This window comes from Sceloporus undulatus, chromosome 6 (genome assembly GCF_019175285.1).
Source record: "Sceloporus undulatus isolate JIND9_A2432 ecotype Alabama chromosome 6, SceUnd_v1.1, whole genome shotgun sequence".
Lineage (NCBI taxonomy): Eukaryota > Metazoa > Chordata > Lepidosauria > Squamata > Phrynosomatidae > Sceloporus > Sceloporus undulatus.
In genome coordinates, this window is record NC_056527.1 from 98583558 (window position 1) to 98607955 (window position 24398).

Consider the following 24398-nt stretch of genomic DNA (forward strand, 5'->3'; position numbering starts at 1 on the left):
CCCAACTCAAAGTGAATTAAAATTGTGTTCCCACAACAACATCTTACTGTATGCTTACCAGCCCTGATAATAATCAGGGCTAAGCAATCTGGTTGCCCCCAGCTGCTTTGGACTACACCTCTAAAACTCAGTCAATAGGACAAAGGTCAGTAATTATGGGAGACACAGTTGAAAACACTTGGAAGGTTGCGTATCTGGCATTAAATAACCTTTATGTTTTATTTTCTTATTGTCATTCATCTGTCACTTCCTCCACTTCACAACCATATCTCTGGTGGTTAGGGAAGAACAAAGGACTATTGATCATTTCCCTTGAAATCCTGGAGACATCAGCTGAGTTTATGCATTTCTATTGCATCTGCAGGACTCTTCCTGAAGTTCAAGAAATTGCTCTCTTCCCTGCTGAAACATGCAATGCAGATGAAGCCCCTTGAACCATGGGCATTTTGAAATAACTGTAAGTATATCATAAGTCAGTAGGCTGAAAGCTACTATGGTTCTTCCATGACTTACTGACTTGCAAACTGAAGTTGGTATGGAGCCCACCACACCAGATTATGCTTGTTGCCTGCACACAGATATGCACCAAGTACAAATCCTGATAAGATCCTCAGGGGAGGGATCTCTTTCAGCATATCACTGAATACTCTTTAGGGCAGATGGCTATTTCTGACAAGGCAAAATGAAGGCAAGCCACCCCAACAAGAATTCTGAATCCCTAAATTTGCCTTCAGTCCCACAATGCATTTTAGGGAATGAGACACTGAAAGTAATTAAAATTTAGAAATTTAGAACTATTATATTTGTGGTGTTCACATTTCCTTGGTAACTTTGCCTGCCCTTTTTCTTTGGGTGCCTTACTAGCAGTGGTTCCCAAACTTTGGTCCTCCAGATGTTTTGAACTTCAGCTCCCAGAATTCCCGACTGTTAGCCAAGCTGTCTGGGACTTCTGGGAGCTGAAGTCCAAAAGACTTGGAGGACCAAAGTTTGGGAATCACTGCTTTAAAGTGTATTTCCAAATGTTCAAATGAAGTTTTAAATTACAGTAATGCTACAAATTTGAGGACTGAAGGAAAATATCATTTGGTGGGGGTGGAACTCTTATTTGGGGAGCAATGCCTTCATTTTGCTCCCCACCTCACTCCTGCAGCTACACTTTTGCTCCTAAAGCACCTGTACATTTTTGACATTACATATTAGCACAGCATAGGACAGCATAGCAGAGCATAATGTAAGATATAAAACATAACATATCAGGTGGTTAGCTAACATCTGCTAGTATCTCACATTTCTCGCAACTTAATTCTTACATAATCTCACAGTGCCAAGAGCATCTAGCATTTAGCAACTGACATTACCATCAGAGCTGAATAATGGTGAGAACACACAGCTTTGTGCAACGCTGTGGATCCATCTCTTGCACGGAAGTCTATGTGAGCACCACCAAGGCACAGCAGCCGGATCACATCAATAGTCCCATCCAACTGGGCTGCTAATGTTAAAGGCGTCTCTGCAGAGAAAGCACAGGGTGACTATTGGGATGTGTCTGTGGGTTGTGTGATCAGTACCCAAGACTACCTTTCCCTCCCCATTTGCAACTCCTTGATAGTTACCGCCAGTGTCAGAATCATGATAGTTGGGGTCCAGCCCTTTGTCCAGGAGTCGTGCCACTTTCTCAGCTGCTCCATGTTGGACATACTCCAGGAACTTCTTCAACCCCGTCTGGGGAAAGATTTGCCAGTGACAGCCCTTGAGAGTCAGGGAAGGGAGGGGACAGAATACTGCGGGTGGAAAAGAGGAACACAGAGGAGCTGGGCCTAGTTCTTAAGCCACCCAGAACTTCTCATGAGCATGAGGAGTTTCCAGGCTGAGCACAAAGCTGCCCTGCCCACAAGGGCTCTCTAGATTACCCTTGTGGGAAGGGTAATTTAGGGAGAGCAGTGGAGATGCACATTCCTTCTCAATACAGCCTTGTAATTATGCCTAGCAGATGTCACATTGTTGTTGTTATTCAGTGCCTTTAGGTCAACTCCAACTTAAGGTGACCCTATCCTAGGGTTTTCTTCACAAGATTTATTCAAAGAAAGTTTAACACTGTCTTCTATTAGACTGAGAGAGAGTAACTAGCCCAAGGTCATCCAGTGGATTTCCATGGGTTGAGCAGGTTTTGAAGGCTGGTCTCCCAAAGTCCTAATCCAATGTTCAAAACAAAGAGAGTCACCAGCCTGCCAGTTGTTTATTTTCAACTAACTAGCCAAGTGGAAAGTATCTTCCATTTTTATGCTGGCTGCAGAGGAGAGAAGCAAGTACATCAAGTAAATCAATGTACCCTTAAAAGATGCCCACATCAGACATAGTTGTGTAATGGAGCTGCAGTTTTCAGGGTGAAAGCACAAGCACTTTTAGATTAGCAGGGTGGCAAAGTCATCTGCTACTCTTCTCAGGCTTTCCTATCACCTCTGGGCATAGCTGCAGCCCTTACAGTTGTTGCGGCAGAGGGGTGGAAGAGGAGTATCTTCTCAGAAACAACATACAGTTGTGAGCTCTCTCTGTTGTAAGGCAAAGTATCTACAGGTGGTTTAAGCTTTGGTCTTGACTGAGCAACTAACTCCCATGAGCTATACAAAAGGCTTGCTCATGATGGAGTTGAAAACTGTTAGAAATGATTTATGGATAGATATCAAGACAGCTGTCTGAATTTTTTAAACTATCAGTAGGAGGCCTGGCTAAGGGGACTGTCATAATGAGTCCCTGCTCTTCAAAATTTACTGCTACACCACTGTTCACACAATACTTTGCTAATGGAAGGCAGGATAACAGAGTGTGAATGCTATGGCTTTACAAAAGCTGAGGTTTTTTTTTTTTTTGGACTAAGTGCAATCTCTTTCCCAATACAGACTCTTCGATTTTAATTGATTGTTAAAGCTGGGACTGTTGAAAGGTCTCTCTTCTCTCACCTTAGTGTGAAGTTTTGCCAGCTGCTTCTCATCCAGGTTGGTCTGCTTGTAAACTCGAGTCTTGTAGCGGAACTGGAAAATATGTTATGATGGGACAGCAGGAAATGTTACTGAGGTTGCACATGTGAAGCCTAGTCATCTTCAGAGATTTTTTTAAAAGGTACCATCTTGCCACCACTGCCCCTTGCAGCTAAGAAAATCTGCAAAAACCCACAAAGAAAAGAGGGAACCCAGAAGAGGACACATGGCCCTAACAGCTAGCCCTGATTCTTTTAGTTAAAAGTAAACCAAGGCTCGGAAATGTTACCTTTTTGGACTACAACTCCCAAATTCCCATGCTAGCTAGATATTTTAGGAGGTGTAGTCTGAAACAATTATGCTTCTAATCTCAGCTTCTTATACTTAATGAAAGGATACTATGCCATTTGGATTTCAGTGTAAACCCGATCAGTTGAAGAATGTACAAGACTGCACACTATGCAGTATTGTTAAAACAGTGATTTGGAAAGGGCAGACAGACAGACACTGAGAATGAAGGAGCAACTATGCCATACTAAGAAGGTGGCTAGCCCCCAGCAGCTAAGAAACAGTGATAGGCTTGAAAATACAAGGGTGGAAATGCATACTGCCTAAACACACCCACACCCCACATGATTTTCTCCAAGCTTTTTTGATCCAGCAGCCTAGCTGGGCAGTAGAGGTGGAAAGGGTATGTTTGCTGTTATGAAACAAAGAGACAGAAAGCCTTCCAATCTAGTCATTTTTTATTGTTTGTATTTTATATTTTTGAAATATCATATGCCACCCAGAAAACTCTGGTTTTCAAGTGGTTCAGAAGTTCAATAAATAAATACATCACTTCAAATCATCTAGAGATCTACAACTAGATCCAAATCTGCTTTCTGCCCACCACTGTTTCAGAACACTGTACAGTACATAGCATTTATATAAACGTTCTTCCATGGATGTCTGTGACTAGAGACAAGATGCGTCTGGCCCCTCCCTACATCAGAGATATAACTCCTATAGATCTGAAGGAAGAATGTCATCTCCAGATATTCATATGATTCAGTACCACCTACTCTTCAAGAAGTGCCTCAAGATATATCTATTTTCCTAGTCCTTCTCTGATTTGCTGAATTTGTCGCTCTCCCTCTGTTGCCTTCCTTTCCCCCTTCCCCCACCTTCCTTGCCTCCAGTGTCTATTTACTTAGATTGCAAGCCTGTGGGCAAGGTTTCATCACAGCTAATCTTATGTTTTATATAGTACAGTGTAAACATATTAAGTTGGAACCTGAGGAAGCAAACAATTGCTAACCTAAGTCCTACTGATTTCAGTGAGAGCCAAGCATGACTAACAGCTAGACCCAACCTACTATGGGTTATATCAAGTGGTGGCTTTGTACAACTGCAAGGATGGGAACATATGTATCCTTTTTGTGCTGCTGGATTGCAGCTCCCATCAGCTCTTGCCAGCCTAACCATTGGGGGGGATTGATACTGTAGCTGATCAACATCTCGTTCTCCTACCAGGTAGTAAGGGAATGCTATTCTGCTTGCATAAGGCACTGGCTTTTTGCTGGTCCTGGTTTTTACAGCTTTTGTGGTGACTATAGAAATTAACTTATAGTGGGTGCTCAGGTTTTGCCCCAGTGAAAAGAAGTGCTTTTCACTAGTGCAACTCCTGGCTGCAGCCTGGTATATTTATAATGTGTTTTATTTTATTTGCTGCTATTGATGTAAGCTGTTTTGTGTATGATTTTAAGTAGCAGTATTTTTTTAATAAAAAAATCAGTAAAAAACAGTATTTACATTCTTCTCTAGCAATTCAAATCAGCACACTAATCTCTTCAAAACACAAAATGAGGTCAGATGACAGAAGACAGTATTCTTGATAAAAATAGGAAGCAACTTTGTACCAGGTCAGGCTATTTGTTGGTCTAGCTCAATGGTTTCCAAAATAGAGTCCCTAGTTGTTGTTGGCCCTGTATTCCCAGAAGCCTTAGCCAACATGGCCAATGCTCAGGTATTCTTGTAGTCTAATAACATCTGAGGACCTACACTTGGCAGTCACAAACTGATTAACCAGTACTGTCTGGTGTAACTGGCTCTGTCCTTATTTTGGGAGAAGGAACCAGGACTCAATACTAGAGTTGATCAGAAAGTCTTCTGGCATCTTCATTAAAAAAAAAAATGAAGAATCCCTACCTAACTGATATTTACTCTTTAGTGGGGTCTGGAATTTTGCTCTCCCTTGTATCATCACCATCACCATGTGTGATTATTTTGAGTTGCCTTGTGAATCCAAAAAGTGGGGGAAAATATTTTACAGTTTTTTTAAAAAAATACATCAACACAGTACAGTAAAAGGTAAAGGTAAAGTTTTTCCCTTTGACAAGATTGTCTAGTTGTGTCCAGCTATAGGACACATACCTCTTTTACAATATTTTACATATCCCAAGCTGCTGCTGCTGCTACTGTTATTTTTATTATTAATATTATTATCATTATTAAAAATAGGGCTCCTAATGGATCAATGCCTCCTTGGCACTGTAAATCTTTTCTGTTGGCTGCAACTTTCGTTGCTTGAAGCAAAATTCACAGTGGCATTTGCACTAAATAGTGTAATTAAGGCATAGACTGTAGAAATAAAGAACAGGGTGCCTCTGAGCATATTCTGTCCTTAGGAATCTGTTTCAGTGTCAGAAGAGAGATGTGAGTTTATGCCCTTTTACCACAGATGTTCAGTCCTGGTCACTTCAAGCTTCTACTTTCAGCATTTAAGCAGCCTGAAATGCTGGGAGTGTGAGAGTCATTTTGCTATTGTTATGATTTAAAAAACGAGAGGCAAAAAGCCTTTACAATCTAAGGTAAATCGCCCAGAGATCTACCTCTTGATCCAATTCTACCTTCATCCTTCTATAGGCCCAAGAGCAGACCTACCTCCAAGTAGGGCACTCCCTTCTCAAAGCTTTGTGGGTATTCACGCAAGAGGCGCTCTTCATCCAAAAATTTGGCATCCCGCCCATTGGTGGCCGGCTGGAAGAGCCCATAGTTTAGCACGTCCTTGAGACTTTCATTGAGAGTGCAGAGAATTTGTTGCTTTGCCACCCAAATGGCTGCATCAGGGTTGAAACGCAGGCATTTCTAAAATGAGACAAAGACAGGGCAGGCGTGGGGAGATTAGAGCAAAAGGAATGCATTACAACAGCACAAAGTAGCATCCTTTCAGAGTTCAGTTTAAAGCAGAAGCCTTTTTAAAAAATATATATAATGGCTGGATTGCCCATTGAGTCTTCTTTCATCACTAGCAATGGAATAGGGTCATCCATCACATCTAGGAGGCTAGGTTGAGGGTGGCACACCAAGTGATACAATTGCCAGACTGAAAACTGGAGAGAACTCTTATTTTCAGGTTGTGTAGAAGAGGGGATTTCTGCAGCTGCTGTTTGCCATACAACCAGCAAGTCCTGCTAAAATTGCTTTTTCTACCTACCCACGAAAGAAGGCGTGAGCAACTGTACATGGGACAGAGCCTATTTTATCTCCCAACACCTGTCAAGTGGGCCACACCAGTGAGTTTCAGCATATTCAAAGTGATGTGATGTCACGTCCAGTTGCTATTTTGGCTCATTTTCTGACAAATTCATATCTTTTGTGTGTGTGTGTGTATTTTGGTATGCTTTGGGGGATTTTGTAGGGCTAGGGGGAAAAATAATCTGCATTTTTAGACAGTTTTGGCCCATTTGTGGAAAACAAAATTCACCCTCCTAATTTTTAAAAAAATATATTAGTAGCCCTGGGTATGGTGGTAGAGAGGTCTTCTAGACTGGACTCTGCCCACCGCTACATTAAAGGAACAGGAGCTCTCTTCAGTGTTCACTCTGGCCAACCGGTGTACCATACACGCCTCACTTCTCTAAGGGAGGGGAAAGCCCAGGGTTTGGGGAGAAATGGCTGAAAGAACAACTTTTGTTGCCCTTCAACCTGAGTGTTGGGTCACCCTCAGAGATACTAGAAAGAATGGAGTGTTTGAGCAAAGGCTCCGCACACCTGCAACTTTGTTGGTGCAGCTTCAACTATTTGCAGTGAACAAACAACTTCTCTGGATAAGAGGGGTAGCAAACACTTTATGACACTGGACACGATATCCATTGTCCACTCTGTGAGAGACATCCAAGCCAATTCAGAGACTTGGCCCTGTTCCTAAATCCAGACTACCTTTCTGCACATCTCCCTGTCAGTTTTGGTCCCCCAGCTTCTGATTGATACCCTCATTTTCAAATTTTGGATTGCTAATTAACCACTGGGCTTCTCCTTTCCCTAAGTGAGTTGTGACAATGCGACTGCTGCTTCACTCTGCTCAATGGTAGGGTGGCCTGACCTTACATCAGTGGTTCCCAACCTTCCTAATGCCGCGATCCTTTAATACAGTTCCTCATGTTGTGGTGATCCAAACCCATGAAATTATTTTCATTGCTACTTCATAACTGTAATTAAATAGGTATTTTCCAATGGCCTTAGGCGACCCCCATGAAAGAGTCATTTGACCCCCAAAGGGGTCCCGACCCACAGGTTGGGAACCACTGCCTTACATTAAGCTGTGTAACTGTCTAAAGGTCACATAATAGGCTTAATGGCTGAGTGGGATTTGAACCTGGGTTTCCTCAGTACGATCTCACCATCTCACCACTACACTACACTGTCTTTTATGAGATAGCATCTAATATTAGCACTTTATCTAATCTTTCCAGCATTTCTGCTCCCTTGAGTTATTCAGACCTTTTTAGGCTGTCATTTATCTCAGTCAATCACACTGGATAATATGCATTATGAAACATGTACTATAGCTACCTTCCAGGGATAGGAAGGAAGTATCCTGCAGTGATCACTAAAATTATCCCTCATTGTTAGGAGAAGTTAGCATGTTCTATTTAATTCCCCATTACCATAACCAAAACTGCCCTAAAGAATAAACAAGTAAACTTTTAATTTCATTAAAACTGGACTCCAACAGTCAATCAGCTCAAGATTTTAGATAATTGATATATGGATTAATCCACACAGGCCTTTGCCCATAGCCATAAATTTACTGATGAGAGAGCTTCAAAATAATGAGATGGGGTATCGGTGCAGAAGAACCAGAAATGAAGCATTTTAATAACACTGAGTACAGATATCATGCAATATTAGTGCCTACTGCTTTTCAGTTATTCTTGTGTCTTTGCACTCCCTAGAAAGTTTACCTCTTATTGAACGTTTCTGTAGAATACAGCCTGCATACCTTCCATTGTATCTCCATAAATGAAAGGAACAACGATTTATTTTTGTATTTTTAATTGAAAGCTGAATCTCAGGCAAAGAGCCTGCCATCTCCCTGAGGGAGCAAAGCCCCCAATAAGACTCCTGCGGCTATGGCCTGGAGCAGCTCTTGTTTTTAGTGATTCTTTTAGCACAGGAATTGCAACGAAACCTGAGGAATGTTATAGCACAGAGACTGAGGATTCATCTACACTGACAGGAAAATGTAGCATAATTTTGTGTTACACCACTCCACAACAACCATGAGCTTGTCGACACACATTGAGGTGAGTTTGGGAGAACTGTCCACCCAGTTCTCCCTTTTGAACACACCTTGGTCTGTTAAACTGCAAATTGTGGCTGTGACAGCTCTGAGTTTTTTTGTTCCTCTGACCCCTCTGTATACAAATGTATGTATTTTTGAACTCCTCTCCCTGTCCCCTGCTCTCACATGCACACACAGGTTTTCTGGTCAAGACTGGGATAAATTCCCACATTTTTCCTCTGGATTAAAGCCCTGAAGGTGACGAAATGTCCCAGATTTAGCCCCAGTTGTTCCGTACAGTATTTGGACAGCTTGATGAGAACAATAGGTGAGTTTTATTTAGCCTGTGTAGATGTGCTCTGAGCTACTGAGGATTTCAATGTCCACCTTTTAAAATGAACTAGATAGTGGTGGCAGTGATTTGTAAGCAGTATTTGTGTGGGGGAGTAGACGTCTGTGTCCTATGCAGAGTGCTGCAGTGAAATAATTTTAGATTCTGGACATAATGGTCTTATGTGGGAGAAGGAGGACTTTTTTTAGGTGGTAATGTCTATTGCTCTACACATTTTAAAATGTGGGTAAGTCAGGCCTGCTGCTTTTTGTGGGCCTTCCTACTCACTCTGTTGAAAATGGCACTGGATATCTGTCCTAAGGTCCTGACAATATAGCAGTAGCATTTATAGGACCTGTATCTTCCCTTCGCACAGTGCCAACCCAGCTGTTAGGAAGAGTGCAGAAGACACTTCAGGCAGCAGATCTGGGATGTAATGAAAAGCCAGTAAATTGTTTACTCTGTTATTATTGTATTGTTACTTCTAGAAGGGGGGAGAGAAGTGCTTGTGGGATTTTCTTCTTCAAGTGGCAAAACCGTTCAGCTGGGTTTGAGTAGTTATGTGTCTTAACCTGTATCTTTAAATAGATGTATAGAAGAGGGACTTTCAGGAGGCGTTGCTTGTTATTCGTGTGACAAGCAACACCTGCTGAAATTCCTTCTTCTACACAACCATTAAAGGTACAGAGCTCTCTCAGTCTGGCAACCCTACCTAGGAGTGGAGATTGCCATTTGCTCCTCCTCCTCTGGTAGCAAAATGTCTTAAACCAGTCCTGCCTGCCCTTGTGCCCAAAGAGGGTAGGGTCCAATTTTTGCCCCTCTGTAGGCTGCAGCCATCTATCCAGGCTTAATGGTACTTCTTTGTCACTTAAAGTTGCCATATTGGGTGGTATATGCCCCACAAAAGAGTAGTTACCGTATTTTGAAAAGCAAAAAAAAAAAAAAAAAAAAAAAAAAAAAAAAAAAATTATCAATTGACTACTTCAAGCCATTGATTGCTATGATGACTTCTATAAACTCTGGGCAGTTGTTAGAGGAGCCACCGCTCTTTAATTGAGTCACTCCATCAGACAAGACAGACCTTTCTTGTGGCAAGGCACCATCCTGGCAATGGCAGTGGGGCACCTTTCTCCTCTCCACTGCTTTCCTCTCTGATGGGCCTTCCACTAAGATCAGAGGAGGATGGCGACCCCATCGATCTGAACGGTGGTGATGCTGCTGCTGACCCAGCCGGATGCTGGTGAGTCACTCAGCAATCCCTGCAGGGCTGAGGTTGGTTGCTTTGAGAGCTTCCCTCATCCTGGTTTAGCCCAGTATGTCTCTCTTTTCTCCTCAGAGCTCTACCACCTGATCGCATGCTGACTCCACTCCAGACCTTGTAAGAAAACCTGGACATTTAAAAAAACTGGACAGAAATTTTAGCTCTAAAGAAGAGAGAAAAAGTTTCAGCAATTGGAGGACAGGAATTTTAGCTCTGAAAAAGAGGGCATATCCTGAAAAATATGTTCATATGTTAACCCTATACCAGAGGGTTTTAGGGGTGTGTTTAGACTGTTTCTGCAAGGTTTTCAAGCAAAAGCTGCCTAAAAATCACAGCAATTTAAAAAAATGGGGAAATAGTTCAGGAGGTTCTGGTGCTTGTGGCCCACAGTCTGTACTTGCTCTAAATGTTGACTTCTTCAAGTCTCTGTGCCCTGTTACTGCCTGTCCCATAAATAGCGATGTCACTATGGGGCTGTGAAATGCACCAGGTGATACCCTAAGAAGGGGTGACACCACTGCTCCCCAAACATCTGCCTTTTGGCAGAAAAGGGCTGTTACACTTGCCTGTGCCCCTTTAAAATGCTGAAAAAGATGGTTCAGTGGCACAAGGCTCAGTGGGAAGAGAAAGAAAAGGACCCAGTTTTTAAAATTCAAATTTTTTTTTTAAATTTCAAAAAAAACTATTTTTTTATTCTTAAAGAAAATCTTTTAAAACAGAATATCTTACCAAATTTTTACTTTAACCACATGAATACATTTAGGCTGTGCGTATGATACTGTAACTTAAAGGTGTAATTTTTAATTTTGCTCCTTGTTTATGTCATAACTATTACCATTACATCTAGTAATATAAGGTAATCACAATTTATGAGTAACATTAGTATAAAAATAATTACTAAGGATTGTCTAGGGTGTGGTATGGGAGGATGCCATGGGGAGGGGGGATGACACCATGAGTTACTGCACTGGGTGACACCAACCCTAGTGACACCATTACCCCGACTTCTGTCATTTCTCCCCAGCTGTTAAATACTGGGCAGCCACACTGGCAATACATGGGATGCAGTGACTTGGTCATTAAGACACCAATTCTGATGATCAGAAGATTGGAAGGTTTGCAGTTTGAGGCCTGGGTGCTGCATGATGGGGTGAGCTCCTGTCACTAGTCCCAGCTTCTGCCAACCTAGCAGTTCGAAAGCATGCAACTGCAAGTAGATAGACAGGTACCACTTCTCAGTGGAAAGGTAACAGCATTCGGTGGAGTCATGCTGGCCACATAACCACCAGAGTAATCCTCAGACAACACTGGCTCTTTGGCTTAGTAACGTAAATGAGCACCACCCCCTGCAGTTGGCTACAACCAGACATTCATATCAAGGGACTAGTTTTACCTTTACCTTTTTACACTGGCAATACAGCATGCCACTGTGATCACTCATAGAATTGTAGAGCTGGAAGATATATCAAGGACTATCCATCCAACCCCATTTTGCCATGTAGGAACACACAACCAAACCACTTCCAATAGATGACAATCCAGCCTCTGTTTAAAAACCTCCAAGGAAGGAGACTCCACCACTCTCTGAGGCAACATACTCCACTGTTGGACTGCTCTTACTGTCAGGAAGATCTTCCTAATGTTGAGGTGATCTTCCTAATCTTTTCCTGTAGTTTGTTTCCATCCCTCTGGAACTTATTCTCTGGAGCTGAAGCAAACAAGCTTGCTCCATCTTCAATAGTAAATAAGTTTATTTGTGTAGCATATGCCATTACAAAAAGAAAGCAATCTGTCAAAACAAAGAAAACATCTTCAATATGACACCGCTTCAATTATTTAAACAGGGCTATCATATCACCCCTTGACCTTCTCTTCTCTAGGCTAAACATATCCAGCTCCCTAAGTCTCTCCTCATAGGACACGGTTTCCAGACCTTTCACCATTCTGGTTGCCCTCCTCTGGACACACTCCAGCTACTCAACATCCTTTTTGAACTATGGTGCCCAGAATTGTACAAAGTACTCCAGGTGAGGCCTGACCAAAACAGAATAGAGTGATACTTTTACTTCCCTTGATCTAGACATTATACTTCTACTGATGCAGCCTAGATTCCAGCTTAGAGATGTAGTTTGGATATTTGAGCTACATAATGTAGACTACTTCTATATGGAAAAGCTTTTTGGCTTTGGACATGCTCAGTCAGCAGCATGTGTGAAACTGACCAGTCGCTGCCTGTACCCATCATCTCTTCATCACACACACCGTCAGGCATGGCCCATGAGGAAATCAGTGATGAGGGCACAAATAAAAATTCAAAGGCTGAGTTGTGGTTGGGAATTACATTGAACCAGAAGTAGAACACAAGCTTGTTTTCTCAAGAGAATAGGACCCGAAGCAATGGATTCAAACAACAGGAAGAGAGATTCCACATCAACATTAGGAAGAACAGTAAGAGCTATTTGACAGTGAAAGACACTCCCCCAGAGAGTGGTGGAGTCTCCTTCTTTGAAGGGTTTTAAACTGAGGATGGATGGCCATCTGTTGGGGGTGCTTTGATTATGCATTCCTGCATGGCAGGAGGTTGGACTAGATGGCCCTTGAGGTCTCTTTCAGCTCTATTATTTTATGAATTTTGGGCACAGAACATGAATTTTGGAGGTGAAGAAGTACAGGGCTGCAGTAGCAAGTAGGAACCACCTTATTGTAGGGATACTGTATATTTGAAATAAAAGAGTTGCCTGCTCTTTACTTTCTATGGAACTCTGTGTCTCCCCACAGAGTTCTCCACACACCTTTGCACCATGCTGGGGTTTGGCCTCTTTCTTTCTGACTTTCCCAGTAGTCCCTACCTCCTCCCCTCACCCCACAGACTTCCAGGGTCAGATGGGGGTGTGTGTGAGGAAGGGACAACCAGCCAGGCACATGCTGTCAGCTCCATCCCTGTTTCCATGGCCACGACAATTTGTGATCTCTAGCAACCGTTTCCATGGTTGCCCCTGTGAATAGAAATGGGACCCAAAATGAAGGGGAGGTGTAGTGGATTTAAAGAAGCAGAAAACTGTTTTCATAGTGGGGGACCCGGGAGAGAAATAAGATGTGCTGCTATCTCTTTCAAAGTGATACTGACCAACAAAGTTGAGTGTTATAATAACTTAATGTGGCATGTACATTTATGTTTTAAGACTGCCTCCCTCTTGCTCAAGTATGAATGAAGTATTTGTGTTGGGGGGAAGGGGAGAATTTTCAATGTATATGTTGAGAAAGGTGTTTTAAATAACAAGATATGAGAGGGAAAGAATGAAAGATGTTAAATAAGACATTTTGCATCAACTGTGCATGAACAGAAACAAGAGATGGTCCATTTGTACAATGGTTGGGCCAATTTTGAACTTCTTTCAGGAACAGATACTGTATTGCTTTTAGATTGTAAAGCTGTGGATAGAGTTTGTCTTTATTTGTTAATTTTGTACAACTCTTAGATATGGTGTACTTTATAAACTGCCACTGCTATTGCTACTACTACCATCACCACTACCAGCAGCATATCCTTTAGCAAGCTCACTCCAGCTTACCTTAGTAGCCAATGGCCTTGTCTGCAAAAGGCTCATCCCCCCCCCCACCCACCCCATTCTGGTGTCTTTCTGTTTGGACAATGCCCAGCCCAAACCCTGGTTCTACTGTGACTAGTCTGGACAACATCAGGCATGTTCAGCACCAGAACCAGGGTATAACAACCCTAAAATGATTTTTTAAAACATACATCTTACTCGGCATCTTCTGGGAAAATCTGGAACCCTCTGTTTCCATGCTGGGCTGTCCGTCTGCAATGGTATCTCACTGAGTTGCCAGGCACACCTACTGCTGTTACCAGTTGCTCACTCTGAGGTCAAAATGAGAGACTCATTTGTATGATCATTGTTGAGTCCCTGGGTCTGACCTCAGAAACAGAAACATGCCAGGTGGCTCAATGGGACAGCTGCCCCAGTGTGGAAATGGAGGGCTAGGTAACAGTGGGATGTCAGAACAGCTTTGAGGCCAGGATACTCCAGGCTGCTCTTGAGTATCCTGGCCAATGCAGACAATGCCAATGATAGTAGTGACTGACTGAGTGTAGTAGCTGGCACTGTAATTACTCTCAATGCCCCCCAGCAGGGATGGGTAAGTGCTGGTGGTCCAGGGTTAAATTTTCTGCCCTAGGACTCACTACTGGCTGCACCACTGAAAAAGGCAAAAAAGAAAACAAAACAGTCAAACAGGGACGTGCGGTCCTTTGGGGATGCCAGGCAGTGGAACATCTTGAGACAGCCCTGAAGGATCTTATTCATTTTTGCTTTATCACCCTTTTCCAAGACTCATGAATGGGATGTGGTGGCCCTTACCACAGAAAGTCCTCACTGTATGTATTTTATTTCACCTAAAAATATAAATGTAATCCCTCAAGTTGTTGGAGGGGGGGGGGGACAATTTGTCAGGTCAGGATGTGTTAAATGCTACCTATATTTCAGGTGCATTTTTACACCTGCTCCTTCCTTCCTTCCTTCCTTCCTTCCTTCCTTCCTTCCTTCCTCTCTCTCTTTCTCTCTCTGTGTATATGCCACTTAGACCCAATTTTTTTAAAGCAGTGTATGTCAATAAAACATACAATACATAAAATACACAAATTAAAATACACTCTTTAATGTGCTAGCAATAACATTACACACAACAAAACATTAAAAAACACAAACAATTCTACTATAAAAGTACACCGCCCCTCCTCAAGCTTGAAAAACTTACTGATAAGTTTAAAAATTGGGAATCACATTGTGTCAAATGCTTTGGAGTACAGAATTGACTTAACCTGCTATCAAAATGGCGACGGCAATGGAGCCAGGCAGGCTGTACTGGGGAGTATATCGACAGGGGAAGCGTGTCCCTGTTGGTGCTCTTGGACATCTCAGCAGCTTTCGATACCATAGACCATGGTATCCTTCTGGGGCGCCTGGCAGAGGTGGGAATCGGGGGCACTGCGCTCCAGTGGTTCTGGTCCTACCTCTCTGGGAGGTCCCAGATGGTGCAGCTGGGAGACGTGTGCTCCGATGAGCGGGCCCTTAAAACTGGGGTCCCTCAAGGAGCCATTCTGTCTCCCATGCTATTCAACATTTACATGAAACCGCTGGGAGAGATCATCCGGAGACATGGGGCGCGGGGTTATCAGTACGCTGATGATACCCAAATCATTTTCTCTATGTCTCTGACTGATGCAGTGACCGGGGATGGGGTCTCTCCTCTCGTGGCCTGTCTGGAGTCAGTAATGGGCTGGATGAGGGAAAACCGACTCAAGTTGAATCCAGAGAAAACGGAGGTACTAGTGATAGGTTCTCCTGGTCCAGGAATGGCGGTGGTTCCACCTGTCCTGAACGGGGTCACGCTCCCTGTGAAGGACTCCGTGCGCAGTCTGGGGGTGCTTCTTGACTCGTTGCTTCACCTGACTGCTCAGGTGAATGCGACGGTCAAGAGCACCTGTTATCAGCTCTGGCTTATTCGCCAGCTGCGCCCATACCTGGCCCAGAGGGACCTAGAAACTGTTGTACATGCTCTGGTAACCTCGAGATTGGATTTCTGCAATGTACTCTACATGGGGCAACCCTTATACCAAACTCGGAAGCTGCAAATGGTGCAGAACATGGCAGCCCGGCTGGTCACTGGCGTTTCCAGGACCAGCCACATAACACCGGTACTTAAAGATCTCCATTGGCTGCCCATTCGCTTCCGGGCTCAATATAAGGCGTTGGTGATTACCTATAAAGCCCTAAATGGCTTGGGCCCAGGATACCTAAAGGACCGCCTCTCCCCGTACATTCCGCCTCGCACCCTCAGAACGTCTGGGCAGCAATTACTGAAGGTGCCTGGGGCTAGATTATCCTCCACTACACGGAGGACATTTTCCACCGCTGCCCCAGCCCTTTGGAATACACTGCCCACTGAGCTCTGCTCGACTACCACCCTGGCCCAATTCAGGAAGGACCTGAAAACCTTCCTGTTCCAACAGGCATTCCCCGACCAAAAAATCCTGTGGGCTATTCTGTTTTAATTATCTGATTGGAAGCCGCCCTGATCTTGGGAAGGAGTGGGGTACAAATAAAAACTTTATTATTATTCCAAAAGACTGAGGGGGAGGGCAATGGGGAAAGCCCTTAAGTCTCTCTTGGAGGAGATACCGGGAGGAAAGCTTGAGGTATTGATCTTAGGGTATGGGCAGCTTCATGAGAGGACAAATATACACAAGAGCTATACAAAAGACACGACCATCCCCCCACTATTCCACTTAAAGAAACTGGCTGGACTGGCAACTGATTTTCACTTTCAGTCCCCCATATTAACTGAGAACAGGAGGTTAGCTAAGGGTGTATGAGGCAGCCAACATGGGACACACCTCTGTCCTCCAACTGAGAGCAATGGCCAGGAGTCTGCTACTGCTCCTTCTACACTGCCAAACTTCTGAAAAACAATGCCCTCACTCTGCTTAGTGGTAGGGCTGGCCCTGTCTATATTGGTGTATCAAATGAGATGGGGCTGGCATGCATGCAGTGGAACTACTGCGTATTCAAAGAGGCGGTATGCAGTGATTCAAAGATGTTAATAGGGGGTAAGGAAGGGGAAAGATGGAAGTACACTCTGCCTAGGTCTGCAGCTGGCTGTCTCTATATCAAAGGAATGCTGGATAAAAGGAATGGTGTTGGTAGCAGTGTCTGTATATATGTGTTGCTGAGTGTCCTGGTTTTATTGCTAATGAAGAGAGAAAGGAATGTGTTCCCTTTAGTGCTGAGCTAAGGATGAATCCAGTTCTGCATTAATTACCCCTCGAGGGACTGAGGTGGTGGTGCTGGGGTGGGGTGGAGCTCAGCCAAGAAGGGAAGCCCCATTTTCTTTTGTCCATTAGCAACTGCCCTCCCTTCCCTGCCTTTCACTCTCCTTGTGGCATACACAGCATTTCACAAATGAGGATCTAAATTCAAGGTCACTGGGTGCAAAGCCCACCCTTATCCACAAAACACTGCACATTAAGTCATCTTTCCCTTAGTTATTATATGCTGTACAGTTTATATTGCAACAGTATCAGAGAAAGAGAAAAAGGCACGAACAAGGAGCTGTGTCCCAGGAAATTTACCTGATGTGAGAAATAATTTAGCATATCCTGTACACCTACATACTTTTCCTCACCGTAACACTCCAGATGTATTGGTCTACAGCATCTGTCATCCCTAGTTAGTATAGCCACACATAGGAAGGCCAGGGAAGGCTGCTGTATTGTAACTAAACCCATGCAAATGTAACTCAAATAAAAACACATTCTTTCCTGTTTATCCCTGCTTCCATATCCTTCCCCTTCCTACATTTGCATCCTTGTTTTGAACTACAGATTGTAAGCCTCTCATGGCAGAGTCATTTCTAGTTTTATTCCCCTTCCATTTTCCTATTTATTTTACTTTTTTTACTTGTTTCTCCATGGTGAAGACCACAGTGGATTTGGCAGTGAAAATGTGGCCCCTGTCCCCACAAAAATGCTAATTCCTGTTCTGCAATCTAAACACTCATACTATAAGCCAAATGGGGATGGCACAGGTCATGCTTGGACCTCAAACCTATTTTTACAACTTCCAGGACCCTCCAGCATTCTGGTCTATGTGTGTGTGGGTGGGGGGGTAGTTTTAGTGTGTGTTTGGACAATTTGTTAATTGCCATCAAGTTGGCTTCAATTTATGACAACCCCAATGAATGGAAGATCTCCAAGGTGGTGTCTGAATTAGCCAGACTACTCCGGGGGAAACCTCCCTATGTTACCTTGGCACTTCCATTGCAACATTGGGCAGCTGTTTGCTTGCATGTCCCACTGTGCATCCCACTATGCCACCTGCTGCGACTGGTGAGATTTACTCACTTGTGGGGTCTGAATGAGCCCAATCTAAATCACATGATTGGGCAGCTTGTTCTGACTTCAGAGTGTACAATTCTGGCCAGCGGCGGCTGGTAACATAGTGGAACGTGAGTACAAATAGCTGCTCAGTATCACAACAGAGTGCTCTGGATCTTCCGGTGAGTTGTTAAAATCTGTGGCATGGAGGTTACATCTCGTTTGGTTGCTGAACTGTGCAGACGTTGTCTGGACTGTTCACGTCAGAATCAGGGTTTGAGCTGTACATCGTCCAGACGTCCTACCAAGGGGATGGGGGGGGGAGGAGGAGGAGATTTTATTTGGCCTGTGCAGACAGGGCCCAAGACACACAGTTATTAACAGCCCTGCTCTTATCTTGCAAATCATAGAGCTGGAAGAGACCACAAGCGCCGTCCAGTCCAACCCCTTGCCATGCAGGAACTCTCAATCAAAGCATGCCTGACAAGATGGCCATCCAGCCTCTGTTTAAAGACCCCCAAGGAAGGAGACTCCACTACACTCCAATGGAGAGGTTCCACTGTCGAACAGCTCTTACTGTCAATGTTGAGGTGGAATTTCTTTTCCTGTAGCTTGCATTCATTGTTCTGGGTCCTGTTCTCTGAAGCAGCAGAAAACAATCTTGCTGCATTCTCAATATGACACCCCTTCAAATACCTAAACAGGGCTATCATATCACCCTTTAACCATCTCTTCTCCAGGCTAAACATACCCAGCTCCCTAAGTCTTTCCTCATAAGGCATGGTTTCTAGACCCTTCACCAGACCCTCCTCTGGGCAAAATCTTTTTTGAATTGTGGTGCCCAGAACTGTACACTGTATTCCAGGTGAGGCCTGAACAAAGTAGAATAGACTGGCACTATTACTTCCCTGGATCTACACACATACTTCTATTCATTCAGCCTAAAATTGCATTGGCCTTTTTAGCTGCTACATCACACTGTTGAGGGCGACCAAAATGGTGAAGGGTCTGGAAACCATGCCTTATGAGGAAAGACCTAAGAAGCTAGGTATGTTTAGCATGGAGAAGAGATGGTTAAGGGGTGGTAAGACAGCCTATTTAAGTATTTGAAGGGGTGTCACACTGAGGAGGGAGCAAGCTTGTTTTTTGCTGTTCCAGAGAATAGGAACCTGAACAATGGATGCAAATTCAGGGCTGTGAGTTTCTTTAATTAGTAAATCTATCTGTAATGCAACCTTCCTCTTTTCCTACTTTGCTGTTGTGTGCCTTCAAGTCATTTTTGACATATGGTGACCTGAAGCCTAGCCTATCATGGGATTTTCTGGTGTTGAGAGTGTATGATTTGTTCATGGTCACCCAGTGGGTTTTCATGGCTGACTAAGGAATTGAACCCTGACCTCCAGAGTCCAATTCTAAAATCACTACACCATGGCACCACCTTCCACTTTACCAAGCATTATCATCTTTTCTAACAAAATGTCATCTCATGATATAACCAAAGTATATATTACTTTTTAGTGAAAATGAGTATGAGGAAATTGGTCAGACCTGAAAAAAATCATCTACCCGGTCCTCCCACCACTCTTCAGCTTGCTCCCACCTACTGATGACCCTCCACCTTCTCCTGCACTCTTTCCCCCACCTTCCACTTAGCTTCTCACCGTCTGGTGCAGGTCAGGAATGCCAATTCGGAAGACCATCATACTGAAGTGGGCGTCTTCAGGTACTGTCATGGAGCGACTGTGGGTAGGGTTAGCGGGACTGGCTGGGGGGCTGGGCCCCTCGCGGGAGCTCTCTGAGCCCGACTCCCCCTCGGGGCACTGGGAGAGGTGCTCCTCCTCCTCCGCGCTTGTTTCGGGGCTCTGGGGCATCGTCAGAGGTGCTGGGCACCATCACTGGCCGCACTGCAAAACAGAGGAGGGAAAGAGATCCAATGTTATTCTCATAGAGGGGTTACAATGAAGGAGACATTAGGAATGAGTCTTCAACCGAGCACATGCCCATAACTATTGATATGTGTTCTTCTTATATACATATATACACAATTACTGTAAAAATAGGAAACCTCAAAACTTGAGAAGTTTACATCTGGATTTGAAAAATAGGGATTTTAAAAAATGTTAAATGTGCAGATGTGTGGTGTATGTGTGGATGTGTATACTCACACAACCTATTTAAAAAGTGAATTGCTATTTCTAGAGGTTTCCAGGACAGTCAATTCACTCTTCCTTTTCAGTCAGAAAAAATATGATCTGGGAAGTGTATAGGGATGAAGGAATGCAAAAAACAGATTTGGGGAGGCCTTGTGGGCCCAGGGCCACTCCTTTCCCATCCATGAAACAACACAGCTCAAACAAAAATACTTGCTTTATGACATTAGGGATTTTCTGATAAAACTCACAAATGTTCAGCAGGGTCAGGGCAGGCTCCTTTGTTGGCTTAGCATGAGAATTAATGTTGTTACCCATCCTTTGTGTAGTTCTATGCAGAAAGTAGATGATATTTCCTCCTTGTGGAGTTTTGTATTTTAATGTTCCTTTCCCTTATTCGGCACAAGTGAATTAAGAGAGAAAAACTGGCTGTAATCAGAAAACCCTGGATGGGGTGGGGGTGAGCAGATGGGAGCCTTTGTATAGCTTTACCAAGGACTAGAATTGGAGGTGGCGGATGACTATGGTTTCATCAGTCAACATCCTCTTAATTAGTCTCAACCCCTTGGCAAATGGCTTGATGTCTGGGTAAGTTGACTATTAGCCTGAACCTACAGTGTCTGAAATCAATAAGCATTCCAGATACACAGAGAAAATATAAATATGGTAAGAAACCCAAGGGAGATGTGGAAAAGAGGCTTTCTAGCTCTTTTTGCCACCATCTTCTTCCCACTCTCTGCCTCTTTCCTGCTCCCTCACCTACCCCTTGCTTTCTTTCTACCATCCCTTTCTCTTTTTCCCTCTTCCTCTCCATGTAATTGTTTGGCTGGAGAAGACGCTGTGGCCTAAATCCTGTTAGTTCCAAGTAGAGTAAGGCTATTGAATCAATTGGAGTGACCTACATGTTGACTCAATATTTGACACAATGGGTCTACTCTAGTTGGAACTAACAAACAGGATTTCAGCCAAGGGGTATTAAGTCTTTAATTAGTTCATTCTTGACTATGAGGTAGAACCTCTCACCACTGAATGAGATAGTGAGGTTTTGCTTTTTAAAAAAATGATTTTTCACATTTGGGAACTTTCTAGTGAAAAATTCATGATTTTTTTTGGTACAAATACTTTTTTTTACAAAATACATTATTTTTGTGCAAAAGTATTTTTGCTATTGATTTGCTATAGTCTTTTTATTCTCAAGCAAAAGCAAAAGCAAAAAAACAAAAACAAAAACCTGACAGAGGCTGACATTATTTTCAAAGGGGTGTCTGAAAACACTCTTGGGAATGAGAAAAACTGGGGACTTTATATTCCTAGAAGGGAGACAGCACTCTTCCAGAGGCTTAGGATAGGATCTACCACCAGGCAGAGTGAGGCATGTGCTTCAGGCAGCACAAGCAAAGTGGCAGGGAAGGACAACGAGGGTGTGGAAGAGAACACTATGTTTGCCATTTGGCCTGTATTTTGAGCTCCTTGAACCTACCATGTTGTTTTCAGGTGCAATGAAAGATATTCTCCCCAAAGCCAAAGCTGCTTTCAGATAGCTTTTGGGAAGAGTGAGGGCTGTGCAGGTTCAGGCTAAGCACCACAGATTATTTACTCTGATATGTCAAATTACATATTTGCCATGTGTATGTGCATGCGTGCGCACACACCCCCTTTACTCCTGATATATGCAAAGACAGATGGGAAACAGATGTACGCAAATGGAGGCACATGGAGACATTTTGGGCTTCCCTTTCAGTCCATGGCCAATAGCCTACACCTTATCCTTGCTTCTTCTGAGACTGGGCTTGATTACCCAGACAATGTATATACTCTGAACACTCAGAAACCACTATCAGCTGCTGCTTCCACTCTTTCCTCTTTCTCCTCCTCTCTTCCCTTCCCCCTCTCGATGCAAACTACTCTCCTCTTTCTCCTTTTCCTCCCCCCTCCCCCCTTTTCATGCAAACTAGAGCAAATTATCAAGATTTACAGGCTGAACTATTGTGTGCAGTTTTTTTTCAGACTGTGCATGGTGCACATATAAGCTGTTTGTGCACATGGTTCATGCCACCACTATGATGTGGGTAGATTTAGTACAAATTAGGAGAGCAGGACCAGCCCATCCTCAGGTGGGTAGCAGTTGCAGAGGCAATGATGATACCTTTGGCTGCCTTCCTCCATACTGCTTGAGCCTTCTCAACATAGACTGGATATGGCTGTACAAGTAATTTCTTATGGGTGAATGCAGCACCAAAGAAAGAATGAAAGAAAGAAAAAAAGAAAAAAAAAGAGGGAGATAATACTGTGGTTATTCCCAGGGCTAGCCCTGCCATTAGGGTGAGGCAATATTAGACAGCAGATGCTGGGGCGCAATGGTCCTTCTGTTGGAAGAGCAAGTTTTGTGTTTCAAGCAACTATCCCTACCCACCTGCCCCACTAAGCCCACAGCCCTAACAGGTGATGAAAGACGCAGTCCTACTAACAATGCTGAAGTAAGTTTCTCTGGTACATGGTCTGGTCCTTCTCTCCTATCTTGTCCTTTGCCTCATGCAGCAAAAGGTTGTGAGAGTAGCCATGCATATACCCATTGCACACTATACTATAGCAAATATTTATCTTTATCTTTGTTTTTTTTTGTTCTTGTTGTGTGCATTTGTCATTTCCAACTTATGATGATCCTAAGGTGAACCTATCACAAGGTTTTCTTGGCAAGTTTCTTCAAAGGGGGTTTGCAGTTGCCATCCTATGAAGCTGAGAGAGTATGATTTGGCCAAGGTCACCCTGTGGATTTACATGGCCGAGCAGGGATTTTAAACCTGGTCTCCAGAGTCATAGTCCAATGCTCAAACCACTACACTACGCCGGCTCACATTTATCTCTGTTAGTTGATACCATACCTTTGGCTGTATGGAGAAAGGAAGCAGGAAGCATACTTGTGCAGATCAGAGCATGGAAAAAAGCCTTTTTTGGGACTACAGTTCTCAGAACCTGCATGGCAGGGGGTTGGACTGGATGGTCCTTGCAGTCTCTTCCAACTCTATGATTCTAACCCATCAACTAGCATGTCTGGTGGGCATACTAGCTGGTGGATTTTGGTACTTATTACCTAAAAGGTTCCCTTTCCATTTGCTGCAGTAGAATAATTTTGTTCTACTTACAAACAAAATGTTCCTTTGAAGTCAATTCTGTGCTTGTTTAAGTTTCCTATGGACCTTTAGGGTGAGCTGGAGTGCCATCACCTCCTCTACTTCTCAGGTAGCAATGTATCTTGAGTTAGCACTGAAATATGCTTCCCAGATGTTTGTGAAAAGTGCTTTGTATTGGCAGGTGGTCCCAGATGCACGCGCGCACACACACACCAATATTTGTTCACATCTGTAAATCTGAGTAAACACGCACATAGTTTCCCTTGGCCTGTCTCTCCCTCCTCCCTCTATGTCATCCCTTTGCCCTATTAATTTCTTCATCTCATGTCTTTATCCCATTTGTCCCAACTTAGTGATGCATTAGAATTATCTGCACCCTCACCAATGAGCTGGGTATGAACAATTCCTTCCTCACCATGAGCCCATGGGCCCTTGCCCAAACACATCTGCCAAGTGTTCCCTTCCGACCCACCCTGGTCTCCTTCACTGACTTTTTGTGCTCTGTGTCCCAGATTTCAACCGGCCCCAGGGCCCAGGCAATCTGGAAGGAAGCAGCACACAACGTCCCAGAAAGCAAAACAGCCCTGGGACACCTGCCCCACTTTCGGCACCTGCCAAAAGGGCCTATAATTAGCCCAAAAGGACACCACTGACCCCGCTCCTGATGCTTTTCTGATCCCATTTGCTAGATATCACAGACATGCAGATTGAAGGGGAGGTGGGCAAAACAGACACTGAAGGCAAAGCACTTTATATAAGGAAGGGCCCTGGTTCAAGCCCTGGCATCCTCATATCCACAACCCTAGGGCTGCAGTGATAGAGAAAGATACTTTGCTGCCTGAAACCCCAGAGAGCTACTCCCTGTCAAAAGTATAAAATCTTGAGCTAGATGGATAAATAATTTGACCTGACACAAGGCAACTTCCTATACCCCCTTTCTATGGGAATTTTAGTTAGTTATTCTGGCCATAATCCATTTGGTGCACTCATCTCAAGTAATGACCCATTACCTGAACAGGTAATTCTAAGAGGGCAGTGTTCCATTGTTTGGGAGCAACACAGGACCACTTCTATGTTCCCAGTAAGCAGTCTTCTTCAAGAAAAGTAG

The 24398-nt window shown here is 43.7% G+C and overlaps 2 protein-coding genes across 7 annotated transcripts in view; one reads left to right on the forward strand and one right to left on the reverse strand.

The window, feature by feature from the left end:
- LOC121933510 (RNA binding protein fox-1 homolog 1-like) overlaps window positions 1-24398 on the forward strand; it is a 576905-nt gene that overhangs the window by 104740 nt on the left and 447767 nt on the right. The gene's annotated exons all lie outside the window — the stretch shown is intronic.
- Window positions 1-24398, reverse strand: part of SHANK1 (SH3 and multiple ankyrin repeat domains 1) — a 111824-nt gene that overhangs the window by 59543 nt on the left and 27883 nt on the right. For 5 of the 6 annotated variants that reach the window (XR_006104529.1, XM_042473341.1, XM_042473345.1 and 2 more), the window contains exons 2-6: window positions 19671-19917; window positions 5901-6104; window positions 2958-3029; window positions 1614-1749; window positions 1359-1510 (exon numbers count right to left, since the gene is read on the reverse strand). Coding sequence is in view for 5 of the 6 variants with exons in the window: in XM_042473341.1 (XP_042329275.1) it covers window positions 1359-1510; window positions 1614-1749; window positions 2958-3029; window positions 5901-6104; window positions 19671-19880 (774 nt within the window). In the remaining variant the exon portion in view is untranslated. The remainder of the gene's footprint in view (window positions 1-1358; window positions 1511-1613; window positions 1750-2957; window positions 3030-5900; window positions 6105-19670; window positions 19918-24398) is intronic. The other variant, XM_042473343.1, reaches the window with a different exon arrangement.